This window comes from Erinaceus europaeus, chromosome 7 (assembly GCF_950295315.1).
Source record: "Erinaceus europaeus chromosome 7, mEriEur2.1, whole genome shotgun sequence".
Lineage (NCBI taxonomy): Eukaryota > Metazoa > Chordata > Mammalia > Eulipotyphla > Erinaceidae > Erinaceus > Erinaceus europaeus.
Genome location: NC_080168.1, coordinates 87,377,393 through 87,400,558, shown reverse-complemented (window position 1 = coordinate 87,400,558; position 23,166 = coordinate 87,377,393). Strand labels below are relative to the sequence as shown.

The following is a 23,166-nucleotide window of genomic DNA, read 5'->3' as shown; positions in this document are numbered from 1 at the left end:
CTTTTAGTTCAGACACCTTAATTTTCTCATCATATGGTAGGTAATATTTCTGAGGCCACAGCTGTATTAACAAATATACTGAAACTATTTTTTCAATATTTCCTATGTGCACTGAGATGAAAAAAAGAGTAACAAGAACTAAATTAATTTTTTTTGCTCTCTCTGAATAAGGTTTCTGTTAATAATTATCACATTTTTCAGATGAAAAAAGAAGTCACACACTCTAGAGATTAAATTGATGATGTATAACTCTATATTCCCAGCTTATTTTGTCTTATTAGTATGTTTGTCCATAGACTTATACGGCATAATAAATTAAGAAAATTATATTATGCTGTTGTTACATATGACCTTGTAAAAACACTTGTATGGCATTTGAACCTCACTAGTCTTTGAGAAGCAAGTAAATTTCATACTACCCTTTTAACTAACAATCATAAATAAACAACCAAATAAAAACAAGGCTGGGGGATATTCAGGGATTCACCTAGATAGGGAGTACTGAATATGGCTATTCAGGAACCATTTATAACACTCCACTCCACTTTATCCCCTATAACTTCAGAGTTTCTTTTAGGGCAGACAAAGTAGCCTATTTGGAAATCAAGAGCCACCTGGGAACTGGACCCCTAAATCACAGAAGGAAGCTTTTGTGCTGTGTTGTCTTTCTAGCTCTCTGTCTTCCTGAGAAAGTTCATCTGGATAAGTAAAGCCCCAATGAGGACCAGAAAAACAAACAAAAAAAGAAAGAGAGAGAGAGAGAGAGAGAAAGGAAGAAAGGAAGGAAGATTAAAACTTCCCTTCCTGGGGGTTGGCTGTAGCACAGCAGGTTAAGTGCACATGGTGCGAGACTCAAGGACCAGCATAAGGATTCCAGTTTGAGCCTCCAGCTTCCCATCTGCAGGGGGCTCTCTTCATAAGTGGTGAAACAGGTCTGCAGGTGTCTATCTTTCTCTCCCTATCTCTGTCTTCCCCTCCTTTCTCCATTTCTCTCTGTTCTATCTGGCAACAACACCAATAACAACGATAATAATAACCACAGCAATGATAAAAACAAGGGCAACAAAAAAGGAAAATTATATATATATATATATATATCCCTTTCTCTCTCTACAGAGAAACTAAACTAAAAATGACACTATAATAGTCAAGATAGAAACACAGTCCTGGTATATATATACTTTCCCCATATTTGGGTGTTACTCTCTGCCCTGATCCAGCTTTCTAACCCTTTTTCCAACTCTAACACCATCTCCCCAGATAATACCTTTGGTCCGCCTGCATATTAGCTATTAGGCTCAGGCAAAAATTAGTAAAAGTCATGGATCACTTGGAATATATCTAAAATAGACCTACTAGCTTTTTCCAAGATGGAAGCCCCAAGTCTCATATGCTATATTCTTGCCTTTAGGTTCCTGATTATTTATCAATTTGTTCTGCTATGTAGAGTAAAGTTTTTTCAGTTACCAAGTTGTAGATGCTACCATGATGTCAACCAGACTTCCCTGGACAGACCAGTGTGTTCTGGAACCCCATCTCCCCAGAGCCTTGCCCCACTAGGGAAAGGGTATGGATCAACCTGCCAACACCAATGTTCAACAGAAAAGCAATTACAGAAGCCAGACCTTCCACCTTCTGTACCCCATAATGATCCTGGGTCCATACCCCCAGAGGGATAAAGAATAAGAAAGCTATCAAGGAAAGGTATTGGATACAGAGTTCTGGTGGTGGGAACTGTGTGGAATTGTACCCCTCTTATCCTATGGTCTTGCTAATATTTCCATTTTATAACTAAATTTTTTTAAAAAGAAAAGAAACATAGTCCTGAGTATGTAAATGTATAGTCTCCTTTATGTTTCTTGAATTCGTGTTCTAAGTAGGATAATTAACTATTAAGTAATTCTGATCTAAATGGATACAATGGCTGGAGTCTGGCCAGATGGTGGTTATTTTCCATGATTACTGACTTCCAGCACTGATATTTCTTGGATTAGTACTCTGGAGGTTATCAGTTAAGTCTTTTGGTGCCATTCTTTCTCCCTAAGTGGATCCCCATTTACACCTGCTGAATCAGGGGCTCTGTGTGTGGGTTCAGCACAGTGTGCCCTCACCAGCCCCACAATGATTACTAAGACTACCACTGATTGAGAACCATTGGTCTAGGCAAAGAGTGGAAGTGCAAGTTTTGTTTACAATAAGCATTTGCTGGGGCAGCAGAAATTGAAATCTCGTCTTAGAAAAACCTCAAAAGAGATTCCTGCTAAAAATAATTAAAAGTCAAGCAACCAATAAATCGAATGGGAAAGAGGCTAAAAAGTTGCTCTTCGTTATTCCCTGGTGAGAAATAAGGTTTTAAGGTTAATGATAAGATTAGTAAAAGTTATCAGAGAATATCAGTGCAATGATCCTAGCAAAAGGTAAGTCCCAGTGAGAATGCAGAACATTCTACTTCCCGTTCAATGCAGAGAACCTCAACTTTCTGTGCTGTCAACTACATGAAAGAAATTTAATCGGTCTGTTTTTATCATGAAAATAAAAGCTAAACGGTAGGAACTCAGCATTCTGTTTTAAAAAGGACTACTTTAATTAAATATGGAAGGGAATGTTTTAATTGTCTATGCCCATCAATTTATATGGCAAAAGCAAAATGTTTTCCGCAGATGTGATGTGAAGAAAAGTACTGAATACACTAGAAATTTCACACATTTAAACAGTAGGTAAAATTATTAAGAAAGGATGGGCGAAATTGCATACTTCAAGAGTGCACTGCTTTGCCATGTGCTGGCACTGTTTTGAACCCAGCCCCCAAGGCACTGAAGGACACTTCCATTTCATGGCTGTGATTTCTCCTCACTCTCTCTCTCCCTCCTCCTGCCCCCCCTCCCCCTCTTCCTCTCCCCCTCCCTCTCTGTGTTTCTAACTGAAAAAATAAATTAGTCTGGAAGCAGTGAGGCCCCAGGGACGACCTCAAAACAACTAAAAAAAAAAAAAAAACAGTAAGATTTTGGCAAGGGAAGTAGCTCTGTGGCAGACAAAGTGTGGGCTGGCATATCTGAAATTCCTGGTTTAATTTCTGCTGCAGAATGTAGCAGAAAGGTGCCTCAGCTTTCCCCTCTCACACACAGTTGCATATGAAACTCTCATGTGCGACACATTAAGTACATCTTTATTTTTACAAAGTCGTACAAGAAAACCAGTATCAGAGTGATAGAAAGTTGGGTGATTTTGTTTGCTTCAGTCTCTTTACTACCATCTATATGCCAATCCCAGTTCTACATAAGTGAGCTAATAATCAGATTTATAGGATGTTTTGTATTAAAACCTATCTCCTTGTTTATTTTATTTTATTCATTTTTCACTGCTACCAGAGTTATCTCTGGGGCTTTGTCCTTTCAGGATGAATCCACTTCTCCCAGCAGTCATTATTTTTTTCCTCTCTCTCTTTATTTTCATAGAGATAAAGAAAAACAAGGGGAAAGGGGGGGATAGAGAGGGAGACACCTATAACACTACTTCACAGCTCATGAAACTTCCCTTTATAGCTGGGGAGCAGAGGCCTGAAGAGCAGACCTTGTACGTAGTAGTATGTACTCTTTACTGGGTGCACCACTACTTGACCACTTTCTTCACTGATTTTAGAATAAATTATGTTTGTTTGTATAACTTGGATTTTACTTCTCTCAGATTTTAACCCTTTGCTTCAATGACCTTGATTAAACTTTGATTAAACTATTCAATCTTGGGGAAAAACCCATGGGTTGGAAATAAGGTAAATTATAATAATATGCAAAAATAACTTGCAATTATCACAAGATTTTTTTTTTTTTTGCCTCCAGAGTTATCACTGGGGTTCGGTGCCTGCACTATGAATCCACTGCTCCTGGAGGCCATTTTTTCCCTTTTGTTGCCCTTGTTGTTTATCATTGCTGTTATTATTATTGTTGTTATTGCTGTCATTATTGTTGGATAGGACAGAGAGAAATCAAGAGGAGAGGAGGACAGAGAGGAGGAGAGAAAGATACACACCTGCAGAACTGCTTCACCGTTTGTGAAGCAACCCCCCTGCAGGTGGGAGGCCAGGGACTTAAACCGGGATCCTTAGGTGGGTCCTTGCACTTTGGCCCATCACAGGAATTTTCTAAGGAATTAGAATTTATGTGAAGTGATTCCTGGCAGGACATGTAAGGTACTTACCACACACACTGACTTGTGGAAACTGTTATTCCAAAAGACATCAGTCATATTTAGGAGGTGTATTAAATAATACATCTAAGTCACAGATAAACAGTCAAGCTTTCTCTGTTTTTTACTACTTCCTCAAGTCTAAGGATATCTTCTATGTGATATATCCTATATAGTAATGTTGCAAAAATCTCATTTTCATTGTAAAAGATACTGGAGACTCCAAGATATGTTTACTAAAATTGTTAAAAGTTCTAATGAACTTGTTTATTTTTATGAAAGAGAGAGAGAGAGAGAGAGAGGGCAAAGCTCAACAATGGCATATGGTACTGGGGATAGGACCTGGGCCTCAGACAAGAAAATCCTCTAATCTAATGTCTTTCTAATCCTTAGATTAACTGAAAAGCGTTATTGATGTAAGGAATTATCAGAAATACAGTTTATGATAATAAAACCTTTAAGATATAAATTTAAGCATATAATAGATTATAATATTTGTTTATTCTTAGTACCTTCACAGAAGAAGAATTCTAGAATGTACAAATAAAAAAAGGAATTCTTGGCTAGCATACTGATGTAAAAGAAATCTTCCAGAAACACATCGCCTGGGATATTTCAGACTCCTGGCAGGTTGTGAAACATTTACTGCCTTTTATTAATAATCAGGGTTCAGATCAAGTACCGTAAAGGAGCCAGAACCTACTTTTGAGTAAGACTCAGAAGTTGTACATCTTCCAACAAACACTCTCATAATAGCAGGTATCTTTTCTAGACATCAACTCACTCTGCACAAATGCCATCAACTAAGAGACATTAAAAAAAAAAAAAGGATGGCCAGTGTTCTCTAGAAAAATAAAAACAAAAACGTTATTTAAAAATGAATAGGGAAAACACATTTAGTAGCAATTTTGCTTTATAGATGTGTACAATAAAAATGACCCAGATTACAATCACAAGGTGTGCACATAGTGTTGGGCGGTAGCGCAGTGGATTAAAAGCATATGGTATGAAGCGCAAGGACCAGAGTAAAGATCCCGGTTCAAGCTTCCAGCTCCCCACCTGCAGGGGGGTTGCTTCACAAGTGATGAAGCAGGTCTGCACGTGTCTGTCTTTCTCTCCCTCTCTCTGTCTTCCCCTCCTCTCTCCATATCTCTCTGTCTTATCCAACAACATCAGTAACAACAAGAGCAACAAAAATGGGGGAAAATGGTCTCCAGGAGCAGTGGATTTGTAGTGCAGGCACCTAGCCCCAGCAATAACCCTGGGGGTAAAAACAAACAAACAAACAAACAAAAACCAAGGTGTACACATCTGTGTATATGTCTATGTCCGTGCATATATACACACATACACATTCATGTATGCAGGGTATATAAAATCATATTATGGTTGTTAGAATACGATACAAAATCTTTAGAGGCAATTTCAAAAATTACCAGTGACTGGGGAGGTAATGATGAATTCATACATGAAGTCACTCCTACTTATTTTCATATACATGTTCTGCATCTCTTTGGAGATGAAAAACAGGTATATGACATACCTGTTATGTCTTTAGATATTGCCATTGCCTGTACACACCCGCTGATTTTGACACAGTTTCAAATAAGTAAGCTTGTCCATCTGAAAGTTTTACTAAGAAGTAACCCATGCTCAACTGTATGTGAAATAAACACTAAAATGTCAGTAAGTGAGCCAGAAAGGAAGTATTTCTACTGTGGATGCTGTTTTGTCAAGGCTTTAGCTCTGGTGATGGGAAAGGGTGGGGACTGGTGACAGATAAAAGTGAGGCAAAGGAAACAAATGTCTCAGGAGACAAGAATCAATATTTAGGAGGCCCCCACTCAGAAAGTTCTAATAATGGCAAGGATCCCTACAGAAGCACTGAAGTAAGACAAAGATAGTAGTAGTTACAGTCAGAGCTTGCTATAAAAGAATGTAATGACCCAGGCTGGGGTGAGTGTTTTGTAGAAAACTGAGAAATTTTATACACAGACCAACAGCTAACTGCAAACCACTTATCTCCCAATATATTTTTTAAGAATGTAATATCTTGGGAGCCAGGCGGTGGCGCAGCGGGATAAGTGCACAATGGCAGAAAGCACAAGACCTGCTTCAGGATCCCAGTTCGAGCTCCCGGCTGGCTCCCCACATGCATGGGGTTCGCTTCACAGGTAGTGAAGCTGGTCTGCAGGTGTCTGTCTTTCTCTTCCCCTCCTCCTTCGATTTCTCTCTGTCCTATCCAAAAACAATGATAGCAATAACAACAACAACAACAACAACAAAAACAATGATAATCAACAACAAGGGCAACGGAAGGGAAAAAAATATAAATAAATAAATAAAAATTCTAAAAAGAATGTAATATCACCTAAATCTCATCTGTACAGGCAGAGATCTATGTGTTATCAAACAGTGTAGAAACCACGAGAGCTGTAAGAATACAGTTTGGAATATTTTACATTTATTTATTTATTTTGTCACCAGGGTTATCATTGGGGCTTGGTACCTGCATGATGCATCTACTGTCTCTGGTGGCCATTTTTTCTTTCTTTCTTTCTTTTATTTGAAAATGGACAGAGGGGATTAGAGAGAGAAAGAGAGAGTAAGAGTAAGTAAGTCTATAGCCATACTACCCTGAATATGCCCAATCTTGTCTGAAAAAGAGAGGGAGAGGGAGAGAGAGAAGCACCACTTCATTACTTGTGAAGCTTCCACCTTTCAGATGGAAACTATAGAGTCTTGAACCTGGGTCCTTGTGTATGGCAATGTATACACTCAACTGCGTACACTACCGCATGCTGTTGTAAGATTTTACTTTAGTCAACTAGCTTTGTTTTGACCAGAGCACCACTCAGCCTAGTTACTGGAGGTGTTGAGGACAGTACTCAGGGCTTCTTACATGCAACACCTATGGGCTACTGCTGCACTGTCTCCTTGGCCCAACAAATTTTGAGCCACTGTAGTCTGTGAACCTTCCCTGCAACTACTCAATCTGGAAATTGATGTTGGAAAGTGAAGGATTTAGTGAGGATATGAAAAGACTCAAAGACAAATCAGATAAAGGACAGTAACAAAAGGAAGGATGTAGAAAGACAGAAACAAATTCTTTGTCTTTTGTCTATGATTTCTCCAGTTCCTTAATGGTAAAGAAGCAGCAACAGAAAACAGAGACAGCAGGGGAAAAGAAAACATTATGTCTATAAGCTGTGTGTCATGAGCTCATTTTCTGCTGAAGACACTAAGAGGTAGCTCAACATTTTGTCATTAGTGAATTTGATAAAATCAAGCCTACAGAATTCAGTTATTTTCTGTAATCTTGTTTTTTGCATTTGTTCCAACCTAAAAGAATCCATTAGAGTTTGCTGAAGAACAGTATTAAAAGTAGATGATACAACTGACTTTTACAGTAAGATACAGAAGCCCAGAACAGGAAAGCAGGTTAAATGGAAAAACATCCAAAGAATTCAGTCTTCTACATGTAGAATGTCAGCATTCCCACATATATGCAGTATCCCACATATATGCAGTAAACTAGCCCCCCAGACCAGTGTGTGTGTGTGTGTGTGTGTGTGTGTGTGTGTGTGTGTGTGTGTGTGTGTGTGTGTAACATTGCATGGAAATGTTTTCAATGAATGGGAAGTCAGCACAGGTTATTTTGTTTTGCTTCAGTCCTCACAGAAGATTTGATTTGCAAAGGGAGGAGGTGCAAGTGAAGGTGACTGTAGGAGGATGGGAACTTAACGTAAGTTTCCTGTCAGGTAGCTCTCATTTTGATGCTCTGAGTTCCTATAAACTGAGGGAAACTAAATATCGAGAGAAAACTTATCTAAGCAAAATATTTTGCTTGCCACCAGGGTTAGTGCTGAGGCTTACACGGTGCCTGCATGACTCCACTGTTGGCAAGTGAGAGTCTTCATTTTATTTTATTTCATTTCATTTAGAGAGAAAGAAATAGAGTAAGAGAGGGATGGGGTAGATAGAGATCACAGCACTTCTGAGTTCTGGCTTCTGGCAGTTTAGGAGATTAAATCTGACACCTTTGGTGCCTCAGGCATGAAAGTTTTTTGCATAAATCTTATGCTATTATGCTACCTCTCCCATCTCATTTGTTTTTGGCTTTTTTTGTTGATACAGTGAAGCAAGATACCTGCAGCATTGCTCCACCGCCAAGGCTGGGGATTTAAACCCAGGTCCTTGTGAATGTTCAAGTGTATGCTCTACCTGCAGACTCCCAAGCAAAATAAAGTCATAACATATTTTTAAAGTACCTGTTTTTCCCCACTGGGCTTCTTGTGGTTCAGTAAAAGCTCGACAGCTCCCACGACTTCTTTCCTGATGGCGTGTAGCAGGGCATCTCCAACATAGACATTGAAACTTAAGAGTAGCTCAATGAGCTCCAAGTTCTCATTTTCGATTGCAATGAGGAGAGCAGTCCTTCCCAGAGGATCGATGCAGTTGATATTGATTTTAAAATAAATTTCAGCTTCCTCAAGAGATTTCTTGACAGTGGCATAGTCGCCCTTTTCCACAGCATTTAAGTAAGCTTTTTCAGATGGTGAGAGTTCTGACTCTGCTCGAACTATCCTTAGAGGGATACGATCTCTGTATGGAGCGTTCACATTTCTTTTGTAATAGAACTGAGCCATGTTTCATGCCATGCTACTTCTTTTTCTCTGAAAGGGCAAACAAAAACCCACTGGGATTAGTGTTGATATACAATTTAAAGCTACTGTGCAACACACTCAATTCATAATGACATCGATGATAATGACTTTATTACTGAGTAAGGATTGTAACGTTTTGCTGTTCAATGGGGGTAGACGATAATGATCCAGTTATAGAAAAACACAAGTTACACAATCCTAGAATGGTAAAAATAGATTAGTATTATACAAGTTATTTTAAAATGTTATTTGCAATAGTGACATTTGTCAGAGGATGCTTCGGATATATTTTTTTGAATTCGTTTATAAGTACATGATGCAAACATAAATGTTTTCTATTTTACTACTCAGAGATACTGTTCAGATTATGGGATATCATTACCTTGGTAAAATTTTATTCATTTGTCATATATTTAAACCATGGTTAAGTATTGATGTTAAAGAAAAACAAACCAATGGCATTGATATTAATAAAGTAGAGCATTAAGCCTAATATGCACAATTTTATTTCATACTTTTTTAAATGAATTTACTGAATGGAAAAATAATGTGTGCTGATGGTGTTGACCATCAATATAAGTTTAGACAGTTCAATACCCTAGAAGTGCATTTAGGGAAGGGTTAATGAGTATATTAGGAAAATGTTGGGGCCAGGCAGTGGTGTACCTGATAGAGTGCATATTACTATATGCAAGGACTCAGGTTCAATCCCCAGATCCTCATCTGTAGGGGGAAGCTTCCTGACTGGTGAATCAGTGGTGTCTCTCTCTTTCTCTGTCTCTCTCAACCTGTCTCTGCTTCCCTCTCCGTTTTCTCTGTCTCTGTCCAATTATTAATTAAAATTCATTTTAAAAATTAAAGGAAAGTTATTTTTCTCAAATCTACCACCTTTATACTGTGAAACAATAAATAATAAGAGAGGAATACATAAACTATAAAGTGCATTATTTTTGTAAGCAATAGTAAAGATAAAGTTGAAGATGAGAAAATTATTTCTGGGGGTCGAATGGTCGAATGGTAGTGCAGCGGGTGAAGCACACATGGCATGAAGTGCAAGGACCGGCGTATTGATCCCAGTTCTAGCCCCTGCATCCCCACCTGCAGGGGCGTCGATTCACAGGCAGTGAAGCAGGTCTGCAGGTGTCTATCTTTCTCTCCCTCCTCTCTCCCACCTGCAGGCGAGTCGCTTCACGGGCAGTGAAGCAGGTCTGCAGGTGTCTTTCTCTCCCCCTCTCTGTCTTCCCTCCTCTCTCCATTTCTCTCTGTCCTATCCAACAACAACATCAGTAACAACAATAACAATAACTACAATAATAAAACTACAAGGACAACGAAAGGGAATAAATAAATATTTTAAAAAAGATTAAGAATCAGTCTAGAAGATGGAAAAACTATCCTACTCCGTTTACTTTATTATAGTGGTGGTGGATTTAAAAGGAAGCAGATAATTAACAAGGCTTAATTTCTCATTTTCAAAGTGAAGGGTATGGGTGACAATGAAGGGATTGGCAGATAACACAAAGGTACTAGAAATGTGGAGGAACGAAAGGATTTGTGCGCCCAGGCAGCAAATTGGGACACCTGCACAGAGGATACTTCAACAGTGGTACAACAGTGCTAAGGTCTCTTCCTCTACCCTCCCCCTTCTGCCTTCTCCTTTCTCCTTTGCTCTCTCTTTCTCCCCCCCCCCACTCTCTTTCTTCCCCTCCCCGTTGTCTTCTAACAAAAAGAAACTCAGAATTTTATTATTTTTAGTTTACATTCCCCTATGATTAAACAAGCTCCAAACTTAAAAGTAAACATAAAATGTCTCCAGTTTTCTTTTTAATGTACATACTGAGGAAAAAGGCATACTCATGGCATATACATTTATTTATCCTGGTTTCCAGATCATGGTATTTAGAAAGCATATTTTAGAAAGTTCATGCAGCTGGCAGAATTGAAGTTCCTAAGTGTTAAGCTGTGGGCACTGATCTATTTCTTTGTTTTTACTTTCAATGCCTTCTCCCCACTCCCACTAATCTTTATTTTCTTTGGGGAGGGAGGGAGCATGGTAGGTGGTGCCAAGATAGCACACTTGGATATGTGCGAATAACCCAGGTTCAAGTCCAGACCTAGTCCAACCCCCACCATACTGAAGAAAGTTTCACTGCTCTGGTCAGTCTCCCTCTCTCTCAATCTCAATCTCTGTCTCTCTCTCTCTCTGGTCAGTCTCCCTCTCTCTCAATCTCTGTTGGTATGCTTCTAAATTCTGCTTCTAAAACCCCTTCTGTTTCATTGGTTTAATCCCCCCTGCTTAACACTGTATTCTATTTACATAACCACTGTTAACTAAGCACTACCCTGCCTCCAGGGCATTGGTTTAATCCTCATTGTTTTGCACGCTTTTTCCTTCTCCCCACCCCCTATCCTAGGTACATCTTCTTCAGACCTGACTCTTCTGCCTCAGGATATATAAGGACAAGATTGTGATTAGACATAGCTTAGATTGCACTGTGTTCCACATGAATAAAGACTGAACTGCATACCACTCAGCCATGAGTCCCTGGTCATCTCTCTCTCCCGCCCTCGAAGCTAGCCCAACAAATCTCTCTCTCTCCCTCTTCTCCTCACTCCCTATCTGGAAAAAAAAAAGGTGACCCTTTGGGTGAGGTGGATAGCATAATAGTTATGCCTGAGGCTTTGGAAGTCCCAGGTTCAATGCCCCATACCACCATAAACCAAACCTGAGCGGTGCTCTGGAAAAACCAAACAAACACCCAAGAAGGTAAAATCCAACAACAACAAAAATACTCAACTATTTTGCAACTTCAAGCAACTGAGTTCTTTGGCAAGAAACTTGTCCAGTCTAACATTCATCACTCAAAATGTTCTGTAAAATCCATCTACCTAAATCCTATGTTGACAGAACACACCTCTCAAGTTGTAGGCTTATATGAGCTTATAAAGTAGTCACTGAGCACATGTGGCTACTCAAATATAAAGTAACTAATAATAAATAACATTATGCATTTCTTCTTAGGGTCAGAAAATAGCACACCCAATACAGCACACACTTCACCATGCATAAATGGTAGAACAGTGCTGTAGTATTTTCTCCTTATTCTTCTTCTACTCCTCCTTCTCTGTGTGTGTGTCTCCTTTTTGTCTTCTCTCTCTCTCTCTCTTTCTGTCTGTCTCTCTGTCCCTCTCTCTCTCTCCTATCACCTTCTGTATGAAAAAAGAAAATAAATAAATTCTTAGGTCTTACTGGTCAATAACATCCTCTGCCTGTATATTAAATTACTTTATCTACTCTTTTTCTTTCACAAGACAAAAACATAGGAAATCTATTTTTGCTTATTTACTTTTTTTTGCCCCTAGGGTTATCAACTACTATGTGCCTGCATGATTTCACTGTTTCCAGTGTTTTTTTCTTTCCCTTTTTTTCTTCATATCTTCTGCATATCTTCTGCATATCTTCTGCATACCTTCTGCATTTTTCTGCATATCTTTATCTCAAAAATTAGTCAGATACATGTATTAAGAATTACAACCAAAATGCATAAATCAATAAATGTATAACTCATAGATCTGGGATATGTTTCTCACCTACACTATATAAAACCATCAGAATGGCAAAATTCATGAAGAATACTTTATCAATTGTCTGACATATGTAGAGGAATATGATCACGGATAAAACACATTAGACAGGGTAAGCAATTCAAGTATCTTATAAACAAATAATCAGTATTGATATGACAGATAACAGGAGATCAAAATTTGGATATTAGTATCTACTAAATTATAAAAGAACGTAACAAAAAAAGTCATCACAAATCACTGAAGGACTAGGCAGTTATTGCATCTAGCAGAGAGCACACATTACATTGTACAAGGTCCCAGGTTCAAGTCTACATCTTGCTATGTGGAAGAAACCTTTACAAAGTAGTGAAGCAGTGCTACCAGTCTCTCTCTCTCTCTCTCTCTCTCTCCTCTCTCTCTCTCCCTATTTATCTACCTATCTCTATCTCTATCTTCCCTTTAACTCTCAATTTCTCTCTGTCTCTATCTAGAAGAAAGCAAGGGAGGGAGGAAGGAAGAAGGAAAGAAAGGAAGGGACGAAAGGAGTCCTTGAGAAGGCATAAATGGAGATATGGTAGACTAACAGTAGAATGAATCAGCAAACTGAAAGTTTGGGACATGAATTTTTTCTTCAATTTGGAAAATACAAATGTTAACAGTAATAGAAGTTGGGCGGTAGCACAGCTGGTTAAGTGCAGGTGGCACAAAGCATAAGGACCTGTGTAAGGATCCTGGTTCAAGCCCTAGACTCTGCACCTGCAGGGGGGTCGCCTCTCAAGCAGTGAAGCAGGTCTGCAGGTGTCTATCTTTCTCTCTCCCTCTCTGTCTTCCTCTCCTCTCCTATCCAACAACGACGACATCAATAACAACGATAATAACTAAAACAATAAAACAAGGGCAACAAAAGGGAATAAATAGATAAATAAATATTTAAAAATATTTTTAAAAAAAGAAATACAAGGACCCATACATACACAAGAGCAACTGGTGTATCTTCAATAGTAATGACAAAGGATATTCATAGTTATACAAAAATTGTAGATTGAAAAAAATCCATAGTATCACATGGACATGCAAAAACAAATTTTTTACTGATAGAAAAATCCTATGGGTGGGTAATGCTTTATGGGAACTGTAGTCACATACATCACTAAGAATATTTGTCAGCATTAATTTTTGTTACAGAAAAATACTGCCCTGAGAAAATAAGATTGTAAATAAATTTTTAAAAAAAGAAAAGAAGATTGTAAACCAATATATCACTCACTACTTCATTGTTTACATCAAGAAATTTCGGTGTCTCAATTCATCTGAGATAGCATTCTGCTCACCTGTGTAAACACTTCCCTTATAAAAAGATACTTTACTCATGAAAGACTATCTTCAGAATGTCTGTTTTGCAAGACTTAACCAGTCCTGAAAAAAGTCACAAATATCTCTCAAGCTCAGCCATTTTTCCGATTTTGCAAAGACCATGTCTCCTTGTGCAGAGGGCAGCCTTCTTTGTAAGTACCCCCCACCCCCGCAAATATTGGCTTCAGTGATACTGCTGATGTTTATCAACATAGTGTTTCTTCCTTACTGCAGTGAGTTATACTACATTTAGACTGTATGATTAGGTTGATGAAATACTTCACTTGGAATGCATGCTGCTTTGGCCAGTGCATGAGTCAGGTTCAAGTCTAGCCCCACTGCACTGATGGAAGCTTTGGTGCTGTGGTCTCTTGCACTCCCTGTCTGCCTATCTCTATCTAAACAAACAATCAAAAGATCATATGGTGATATCTGGGAGTACAATAAAAAATTTAAAAAAGAATGAAGGATCAGAACTCTTAGCAGTGATCTATACTATAACAGAATTCTTGCGTAGCAAATAAATAATTTTAGAAAGGATTATGAAGCTAGACTTTCATTTCTTGTTTAAATTCAAGAAAGAGAAAATGTGTCTTATGCAGATAGCCTCAGAAGGCTGTCCACACAAAGACTATAATGAATCGTAGGAGGGACACTATAATTTGAGAGAAGTATATTAAAAAAAAGTTTTCTATTGTTTAGTCAACAGATTTTTCTCTTTCCCCCACAGGTATCTGTATGGAGATTAATAAACATGTATAACAAATGCTCAGTACTTGTATACTAAACATTCTCCATATAATGAAGCCAATCTCTGTAGTCACACAGCTGATGATCCCTTGAATGGGACCTGCAAATGCATTAAAATGTAACAAAGACAAAAAAAAACCCAACATTTTGCTAAGAGTTAGAACAGAAGCAATGAGGGAAGAAGGTGAACAATAACAGGAGCAGGAAGAGATAAAGATGGGAGTAAATAGGTGGGGGTAAACAGGACTTGATAAAATGTTCCCTACAAGATATACTGAAAGAGTATGGAGTCAAAAGGATTTACAAATCGAAGGAAAAAAATAAAGCAGAAGGTAATGCTTTATGGAAGACAGTGAGCTTGGCTAGGGCACAGTGATTAGAAAAAGAGTTGAATAAGGAAGTCTGAAGTCAGGGAAATCAGGGCAAAGATATGGGAATGCATTCTGAGCATCATAGCAAATTATAGATTGATACTGAGGTGGGAAATGACATAATGCAACTCTTGTATTTAAAAACTACCGCCATCTCTGATTGATTTTTGAATTGCTCTAGCAGGAGAAATGAAAAGCCCATCTGATAATAAATCCAGTGAGTGCCATCAAGATGAAACATTAACCTATATGATTATGAATACAAAACTCTCGGCATAGGAGGTGACCCAGTAGATAAAGGAGGGCTTGCCATGGCTAAGGCTTTGTTCATCTTTACCACACAACATATGCTGAATCAAAGTAGAAATGATGGCCTGCGCCCTGCAAAATAGGCACATCTTGGGAGTCAGGTGGTAACGCAGCGGGTTAAGTGCACGTGGCGCAAAGTATAAGGACCAGCTTAAGGGTCCCAGTTTGAGCCCTCGGCTCTCCCTTGTAGGGGAGTCGCTTCACAGGCTGTGAAGCAGGTCTACAGTTATCTATCTTTCTCTCCCACTCTCTATCTTCCCCTCCTCTCTAGATTTCTCTCTGTCTTATCTAACAAAGACAACATCAATAACAACAATAATGACTACAACAATAAAAAATAGCAAGGGCAACAAAAGGGAAAATAAATAAATATTTTTTAAAAACCAAAATAGGCACATCTTTAAGATTTCACCACCCAAACAGACTCCTGAAAGAACTTGAGATCTTTATATGCCATTCATCTATATAAAGAGCCCACAAAACTCAGCTACAACAACAACCCCATCCAAAAAATGGGGAGAGAATGTGAACAGATTATTCACCAAAGAAGAGATTCAAAAGGCCAACAGACATGTGAAAATCCTCCAAGTCATTGTCACAGAAATGCAAATAAAGGTAATAAGATACCACTTCACCCCTGTAAGAATGTTGTAAATCAGAAATGATAGTAGCAACAAATGCTGGAGAGGTTGTGGGGGCAAAATAAAACCCAACAAAAAACAAAACCCTTCTGCACTTCTGGTTGGTTGGAATGTAAATTGAACCAACCCCTGTGGAGATCAGTGTGGAGAACTCTCAAAGGGTTAGACGACCTATCCTATGACCCTGCAATGCCTCTCTTGAGGATATATCCTAAGGAATCAGACACACCCATCCAAAAAGATCTGTGCACATCTATGTTCACCTGGAAACAACCTAGATGTTCAAGAACAGATAAGAAAGTTGTGGTATACATACACAATGGAATACTACTAGGCTATTAAAAATGATGAATTCACCTTTTTACCTCATCTGATAGAGCTTGAAGGAATCATGTTAAGTGTGATAAGCCAAAAAGAGAAGGATGAATATAGGATGATGTCACTCATGGACAAAAGGTGAGAAATAAGAACAGAAAAGGGAAATGCAAAGTAGAAGTTGGACTGGGTTTGGTGTATTGCACCAAACTAAATGACTCTTGCAGGCTTGGGGGGGTTGCGGGGGGCAGGAGAGAGACTCAGACTTTCAGGTCTTGATGCATGATGGTGGAGCGGGACCTGGGCTGGGGGTGAACATGTTTTACAGAAAACTGGGAAATTTTACACTTGTACCAACAATTGCATGTACTATAAACCATTAATTCCCCCAATAAAAAATAATGCAAAATTCTCACTGCCATCTTAGGTGCCTTCATATCACATGTATCAACAACTGTACCTCAATCCATTAACACCCTCCAAATATCTATGCAAAGATCAAACTCTGGAGTATGATCTTTATGGATATTTAAATGTCTATTCATACTTTATGTAGTTTATTAAACTTCATTAGTATCCTGATTTGAGTGATCTTATTCTAACACTTCATTCCTATATCTCTATATGCTTTCATAGTTATAAAGAATTTGAAGTTTCAGGACTTTGTCTGTCCTTTTTATAACAAGAATGTAAATATACATATTGCTATTCCTAGAATCAGAACTACTTGCACTTCTGTCATCATGACACAAGTGGTGCTACTTGCCTTGTGGACAATGGAAGTGCAACTTCTCTTAAATAGAACAATATTCAGGAAAAATTAGCAGAGGAACAATGCACATTGCAAATAGTTTACAAGATTAAACGAAGAAAGACTAGCTAACCTCACTTGGAAAAGGAGTTGATATTCAATAGCAAGATAGGCAAATTAAATCCTGAACACTACAGCTTACCTTTAGTTTCTGAAATTTGTGTGTACATAAGTGTATGTGTGTGTGTATATATGTGGATGTGAATGGTCATGACTGTTATGGTGTCCTTTGCCAAAACAGAAATATTGTAACTTCAGTATCACTTTATTGAGGAGCTGTCGATTGACAGGATTGCTGCTGTAATGAGGGTGCTTCTCCACATTTCCCCCAAAATAACTGTCAGTATTCTCCACCAAATCCTCATTCTGTACTGCTTCAGGGACTTAGGTCCCCAAACTCCCCCTGAGTACTCCTCCTTCTGAGTCCCCAGACTGGTTTCAATAAGACACAGTCCACTGAGAGTTCACATTGTATTGTCCTATCCTTTATTTCTTAGAGGCTATCAGTGAGTGAGATCATCCAGTAACCCCCATTCCCCTGGCTTATTCCACCCAATGTGATTCCAAAATTGTTTACCTATAGAAAATAATAATAATAATAAATAATGATATAAACTACTAAAATCTAGGTGTACGCACAGAACCGTTTTATAAATATAAAACCCTTTTCATAAAAAAAAATCATTGCAATGGTAAGAAAGGACATTATGTGACAGGTGTTACTGTGGTAGTGACGATGTAGGTGTGTGGGCCTTTGTGTGAATAAGAAGAGAGAAGCCACAAATACCTGTACATTCATAGTAGTGTATCAACATGAAAAATCAAAACAGGGAATGGAGAAACAATAAACCTTGTGGAGACATGTGGTTAGAAATTTTGGAAACTATTTTAAGTACTTTGAGAATGCATTATGAATTGATTTAAAAGTTATATATTAAACATTAAAAGATAAAGAGAATGTCAACAAATAATAACTCATTCTTTCAATTGAAAGAGTTTTTTAAACAAAAAGTAACAGAACTGACTATAAGAAAGACTAGTTATATATTTAAACAGATCTAAAAAGCTCTTAGCATTGGAGCAGGACAGTGGCACAGCTGGCAGAGTGAACATTTTATAGTGTCAAAGGATCCAGATTCAAGTCCCTAGTCCCCATCTGCAGAGGAAAGTTTTCAGGAAGAGTGAACACTTCCATTGTAAATGACAGCTAGTAGCCTAAAATGAAAAAATAGTGGAAATACGGGTAGCAGTCTTCTGAAATCTCCAAGCCCTTTACCATTAGAATACCTCTTCTAGAAATCTTCCTTAGTCATATTTTACAAGGGACTCAATATTATATGAACAGAAGTGTGGGCAACAATGGTAGACACACTCTGTCTATGCCTTAAAACAAGGACTGAAACACTGAGAGTCATGAGCAAAGCAAAAATTATATATATATATATGGGTGCAAGGGTGTAAGCCAGAAAGCACACCAAAGGCAATCCTCAGAGCCTTTTTGTACATTACTGGACATGGGAACAACCTTTCCTCTTCCGTTTGCGAGAGGGAATTGGCTCACAATCTAACCACATTCAGGAAAAGGGGATAGGAGTGGATATTAGGAGGGAGCTGGGGGTCTACTATAATGGAAAAGGATGTACAAGGAAGGGGATTTTGGCCAGGGCAATGTGGCTATATTGGGAAAGAGAGATTGAGGAAGGAGCTTTTGGCCAAGAAGTCTGAGGTTACAACGTGGCTATAATGGGAAAGGGAGATTTAGGAAGGAGCTGGGAAGTCTAAGCCAATTTTGAAGAAAAACAAGGCATGGTTGCAGTCACATAGACACGTAAAAGTCAGGGGTCTATAGTCAGACTGGATTGATAGACATCGGTGAAAAGGCTAAAATCAACTGGGCTATTTCTCACAAGTGCTGGGGCTCACGTGGAGTGACTCCAACGGGCAGGGGGAGTAATCCTTTGACCCTCCCTCACCAGCTCTAGTGGCTGCATGAATCAGAAAGAGGCACGGGGAGATATTCTGGTACTAACATCTGTTTATTTAGAGATGGGTACAGGATTTAAACAAAGAAAATTTTTCACATATGTCAGAAATTACAGGTTTCTTAAAGGTCAGCTTGCTCCCATGGTAGGGGATTAGTATGACAAGAATTGATGAGATACATAAAGGTCAAGATAATTAGTCTCCATGATGCAGGCAAGTTAATTATCCAAAGGTATTTGAGAGAAGCATAGGGGTTAAACCAGTAAGGTGAGGTAGAGAAGAAGAAAAACAAAGCTTGACGTAAATCACAGATATCAAAGAGAACAAGGAAATAGAATATGGGGTCTTACTGCCTGGTACCGGCAGGGGTGTATGATAGAGTGTGTTCTCTTATATGATCAAAAGGTGAAGTTATAGTGGATGTGTGAACTTTGTGTGAACCCTCAAGCAGACAGCCATTTGGCCTGCTAGCGGGGGGAACTAAGTGTGAGAGGCTTGTAGGCTTTCTGTGAGCTTGAGAGACTAACAAGGAGAAACTGAGTCTGGGAGACTTTTCCCTCTTGGCTCATCTCTATAAGGAGAGAGGCTAACAAGTAGGGTGTCTTTCCAGACCTCCATCCAAGGATGGGAAAGCTCCCCTAAGCTCTACCAAGCTTTCACATAGTCCCACACACAAGAAGAAAAAGTAATTTACCTATTGTTGGGGAAAACAAGAGAGATTAAAAACCTAATCAGTGGGGGTCCAGCGGTAATGCAGTGGGTTAAGTGCATGGCGGCACAAAGCATAAGGACCAGTGTAAGGATCCCGCTTCTAGCCCCCAGATCCCCACCTGCAGGGAAGTCAGTTCACAGGTGGTGAAGCAGGTCTGCAGGTGTCTATCTTCCTCTCCCCTTCTCTGTCTCCCCTCCTCTCTCCATTTCTCTCTGTCCTATCCAACAATGACGACATCAATAACAACAACAATAACCACACAACAACAATAAAAAAACAAGAAGGACAACAAAAAAAGGGGGTATAGCCTCCAGGAGCAGTGGATTCGTGGTTCAGGCACTGAGCCCCAGCAATAAACCTGGAGGCAAGAAAAAAAAATCACTGCCAGTTAGGTAATTTATCTACTAAATACGGTTTTAATTAACAGTATGTTTCTTCATTAAAAACTATTAAGATGAATATGTACAATGCCATTTAAAAATAATTAGCTTATCATGAACAAAACACTGAACACAAAAAGAACGTATCTACATCAATGTTAAAGACCTTTAAGGAGGCGGTGACTATACTGATATTTAAGAAAGGTTTCTTACGGGTGGTTAGTATTTGTTCTCTATGTTTTTGACAAGGAAAACGCGACACATTTTAAGAAAACACAGGCACTTTTTACTCACAAAATAAGTTTATTTCTATCAAAAAGGAACATGCAGCTGTGCTTAATTATTAGGACTCACTTTTAAAAGATATCAGACTTATTTCCATAACTACAAAACTAAGACTAAGACAAACAGGCAGAAATTATGAAGAGACAACTTTTTTTTTTTTTCTCAGGGAAAGTGTGATCATTTGCAGTAAGCTTTATCCAAAGACTTAATATCTGAAGGCAAGGAAATTCAGATGGTCTCAACATGAAAAAGAAAACTCAAAGGGAATGTTGAGAGAATTCAAAATGTGCTTGAATCATTAAATTGAATAATCTTAATGAAAATGAAAATATGACTGTCATTCTCTTCATACCTTTGCAGTTGTCTCTGTCAACAAACCATGTGACTTTGAACACAGTTGTTATACTTTCATCACAATTGTACTTAATAATCTTTATGATCCATAAAGCCCCCCCCCCCCCCCTCTCTCTCTCTCTCTCTATATATATATATATATATATATATATATATATATATATATATATTGTAGTGTCAGATCCACAGGCAAGTCCAATTCCCCTGCTTACAAGCCAACTTTTTCATTATTTGCATTCATATAAAGAGAAGTAAGTGGGCTGGTGGGAAAGAAAGTGATACCAAAGCACTATTCTACTATCCTTAATAACTTCCCTCCAGTGCCATTCTTGGTGCTTCTATGTGGTGCCAGGGCTCAACACCACGTCCCTAAACATGGTGACAAGTTTGCTCAAGCAGATGACCAGCCCCACACAACTCTACACTTTTTTGGCGGGGTGTCTGAGGGAGGTGATCACTGGGGCTTCACTGCTCTGGGATCACTTTTTTTTTTCAGAGATTGAGACAAAGAGGTAGAAAGTCTGAAAGAGGTCAACTACAACAAAAGATCTATAGCCCTTTAAGCTTCATTTTCACTGTTTGTTTTGATACATGTTTTTCTTGCTCTTGCTCTTGCTCAGGAAACTCATTGGGTATGTATTCTCATCAGGTATCATTTAGTTTTCCACAAAAGTATTTTCAAAATAAACTGGTTTCTCAGATAAACACAACTACAAAAAATAGTTTCAGGGGTCAGGCTGTAGTGCAGTGGGTTAACTGTACATGGTGAGAAACTCAAGGACTGGCTCCCCACCTGCAGGGGGGTCGCTTCACATGCCATTAAGCAGGTTTGCAGGTGTCTATCTTTCTCTCCTCCTCTCTGTCTTCCTCTCCTCTCTCCATTTCTCTCTGTCCTATCCGGCAACAACAATAATATTAACCACAACAATGATAAAAACAACAAGGGCAACAAAAAAAGGAAAATAAATAAAAAATAAGTAGTTTCAAATTTGGGGTTGGAAAGCTAGCTTATGGGACCAGGCGGTGGGGTACCTGGTTATGCATACATATCACAGTGAGCAAGGACCCAAGTTCAAGACCCTGGTCCCCACCTACAGAGGGAAAGCTTTACAAGTGGTGAAGTAGGGTTGCAGGTATCTCTCTGTCTCTTTTCCCCTCTCTATCTCCTCCTCCAATCTCAATTTCTCTCTGTTTCTATCCAATAATAAAAATAAATAAATAAAAATATTTTGGGGGCCAGGCAATAGCACAGCGGGTTAAGCAAATGTGGCTCAGAGCATAAGAATCCGTAAGGATCCCTGTTTGAGCCCCGCCCCCGGCACCCCTCCTGCAGGGGGGTTGCTTCACAGGCAGTGAAGCAGGTCTGCAGGTGTCTATCTTTCTCTCTCCCTCTCTGTCTTCCCCTCCTCTCTCCATTTCTCTCTGTTCTATCTAACAGCAACATTAATGACAGTAAGGACAACAACAAGAGCAACAAAATGGGGGGGGGGGGGATGGCCTCCAGGAGCAGTGGATTCTTAGTGTAGGCACCGAACTCCAGCAATAACCCTGGTGGCAAAATAATAATAATAATAATAAATTTAAAATCTCTTATTTAGAGAGAGAAAGAAAGTGAGCTTAAGGGGTAAGGTTACATAGGAGGTGCTATGGTATTATAGGAAGTCCCCCCCCATGCTGTGATGTCTCTCCCCCTCTATGTCTGTGTTTGTGTATATGTTTGCATCCAGGGTTCAAGTGTGTGTGTGTGTGTGTGTGTGTGTGTGTGTGTGTATACAAGTGTGTGTGTGTCTCTGTGTGTATGTTTACCTTCAGGGTTATCACAGGGGCTCAGTGCCTGCACTACAAATCCACTGATGCTGGTGTCATTTTTTTTTTTTTCATTTTTGTTGCTGTTATTGTTGTTGGATAGGACAGAGAGAAATTGAGAGAGGAGGGGAATACAGTGATGGGGAGAGAAAGACACCTGTAGATCTGCTTCATGAGTATGAAGTGACCTACCTGTAAGTGGTGAGCCGGGGGCTCAAACTGCGATCCTTGTGCCAGTTCTTACACTTCACACTATGTGTGCTTAATCAGGTGCACTACTTCCCAGCCACCTCAATTTTTTTTTCTTAAAGAAAAGATCTTTTGAGGCTGACTCTGCATCAGAGCAAGGACTATACTGAAACCCAAGACCAATGGATGAGTTTCATGGTATGTAAATTACCTGTTCAAATAACAGGTAGAAATTTCTAAGAGTGTTTTATCAAAGGAAGTTGTTTTGTTATTCACCAACAGTATGTACTATGGAGAAAGTTCTTCAGCGCACACTTCTACAAAGTTTCTCAGGGAGTCAGAGGAGAGAAGTCAATCAATGTCACTTTGGAGAAAATTTTGCTAAAGATGGTGGACTTTACCTATGAGTAAAGGATTTAGCTATGAGTGGGTATTTTCCTCTTGACTATATGAAAAGCAATTCTTAGGAGACAAAACATTCTTTAAAGAAA

General features: G+C 38.9%; 2 protein-coding genes across 4 annotated transcripts in view; both read right to left on the bottom strand.

Annotated features, from left to right (window-relative positions):
- POSTN (periostin) overlaps positions 1–23,166 on the bottom strand; it is a 529,487-nt gene that overhangs the window by 260,774 nt on the left and 245,547 nt on the right. The window lies entirely within an intron of this gene.
- Positions 1–23,166, bottom strand: part of TRPC4 (transient receptor potential cation channel subfamily C member 4) — a 241,049-nt gene that overhangs the window by 163,725 nt on the left and 54,158 nt on the right. For all 3 annotated transcript variants that reach the window (XM_060194907.1, XM_060194906.1, XM_060194908.1), the window contains exon 2: positions 8,454–8,858. In XM_060194907.1, the coding sequence (XP_060050890.1) occupies positions 8,454–8,831 (378 nt within the window). In that variant the 5' untranslated portion in view covers positions 8,832–8,858. The remainder of the gene's footprint in view (positions 1–8,453; positions 8,859–23,166) is intronic.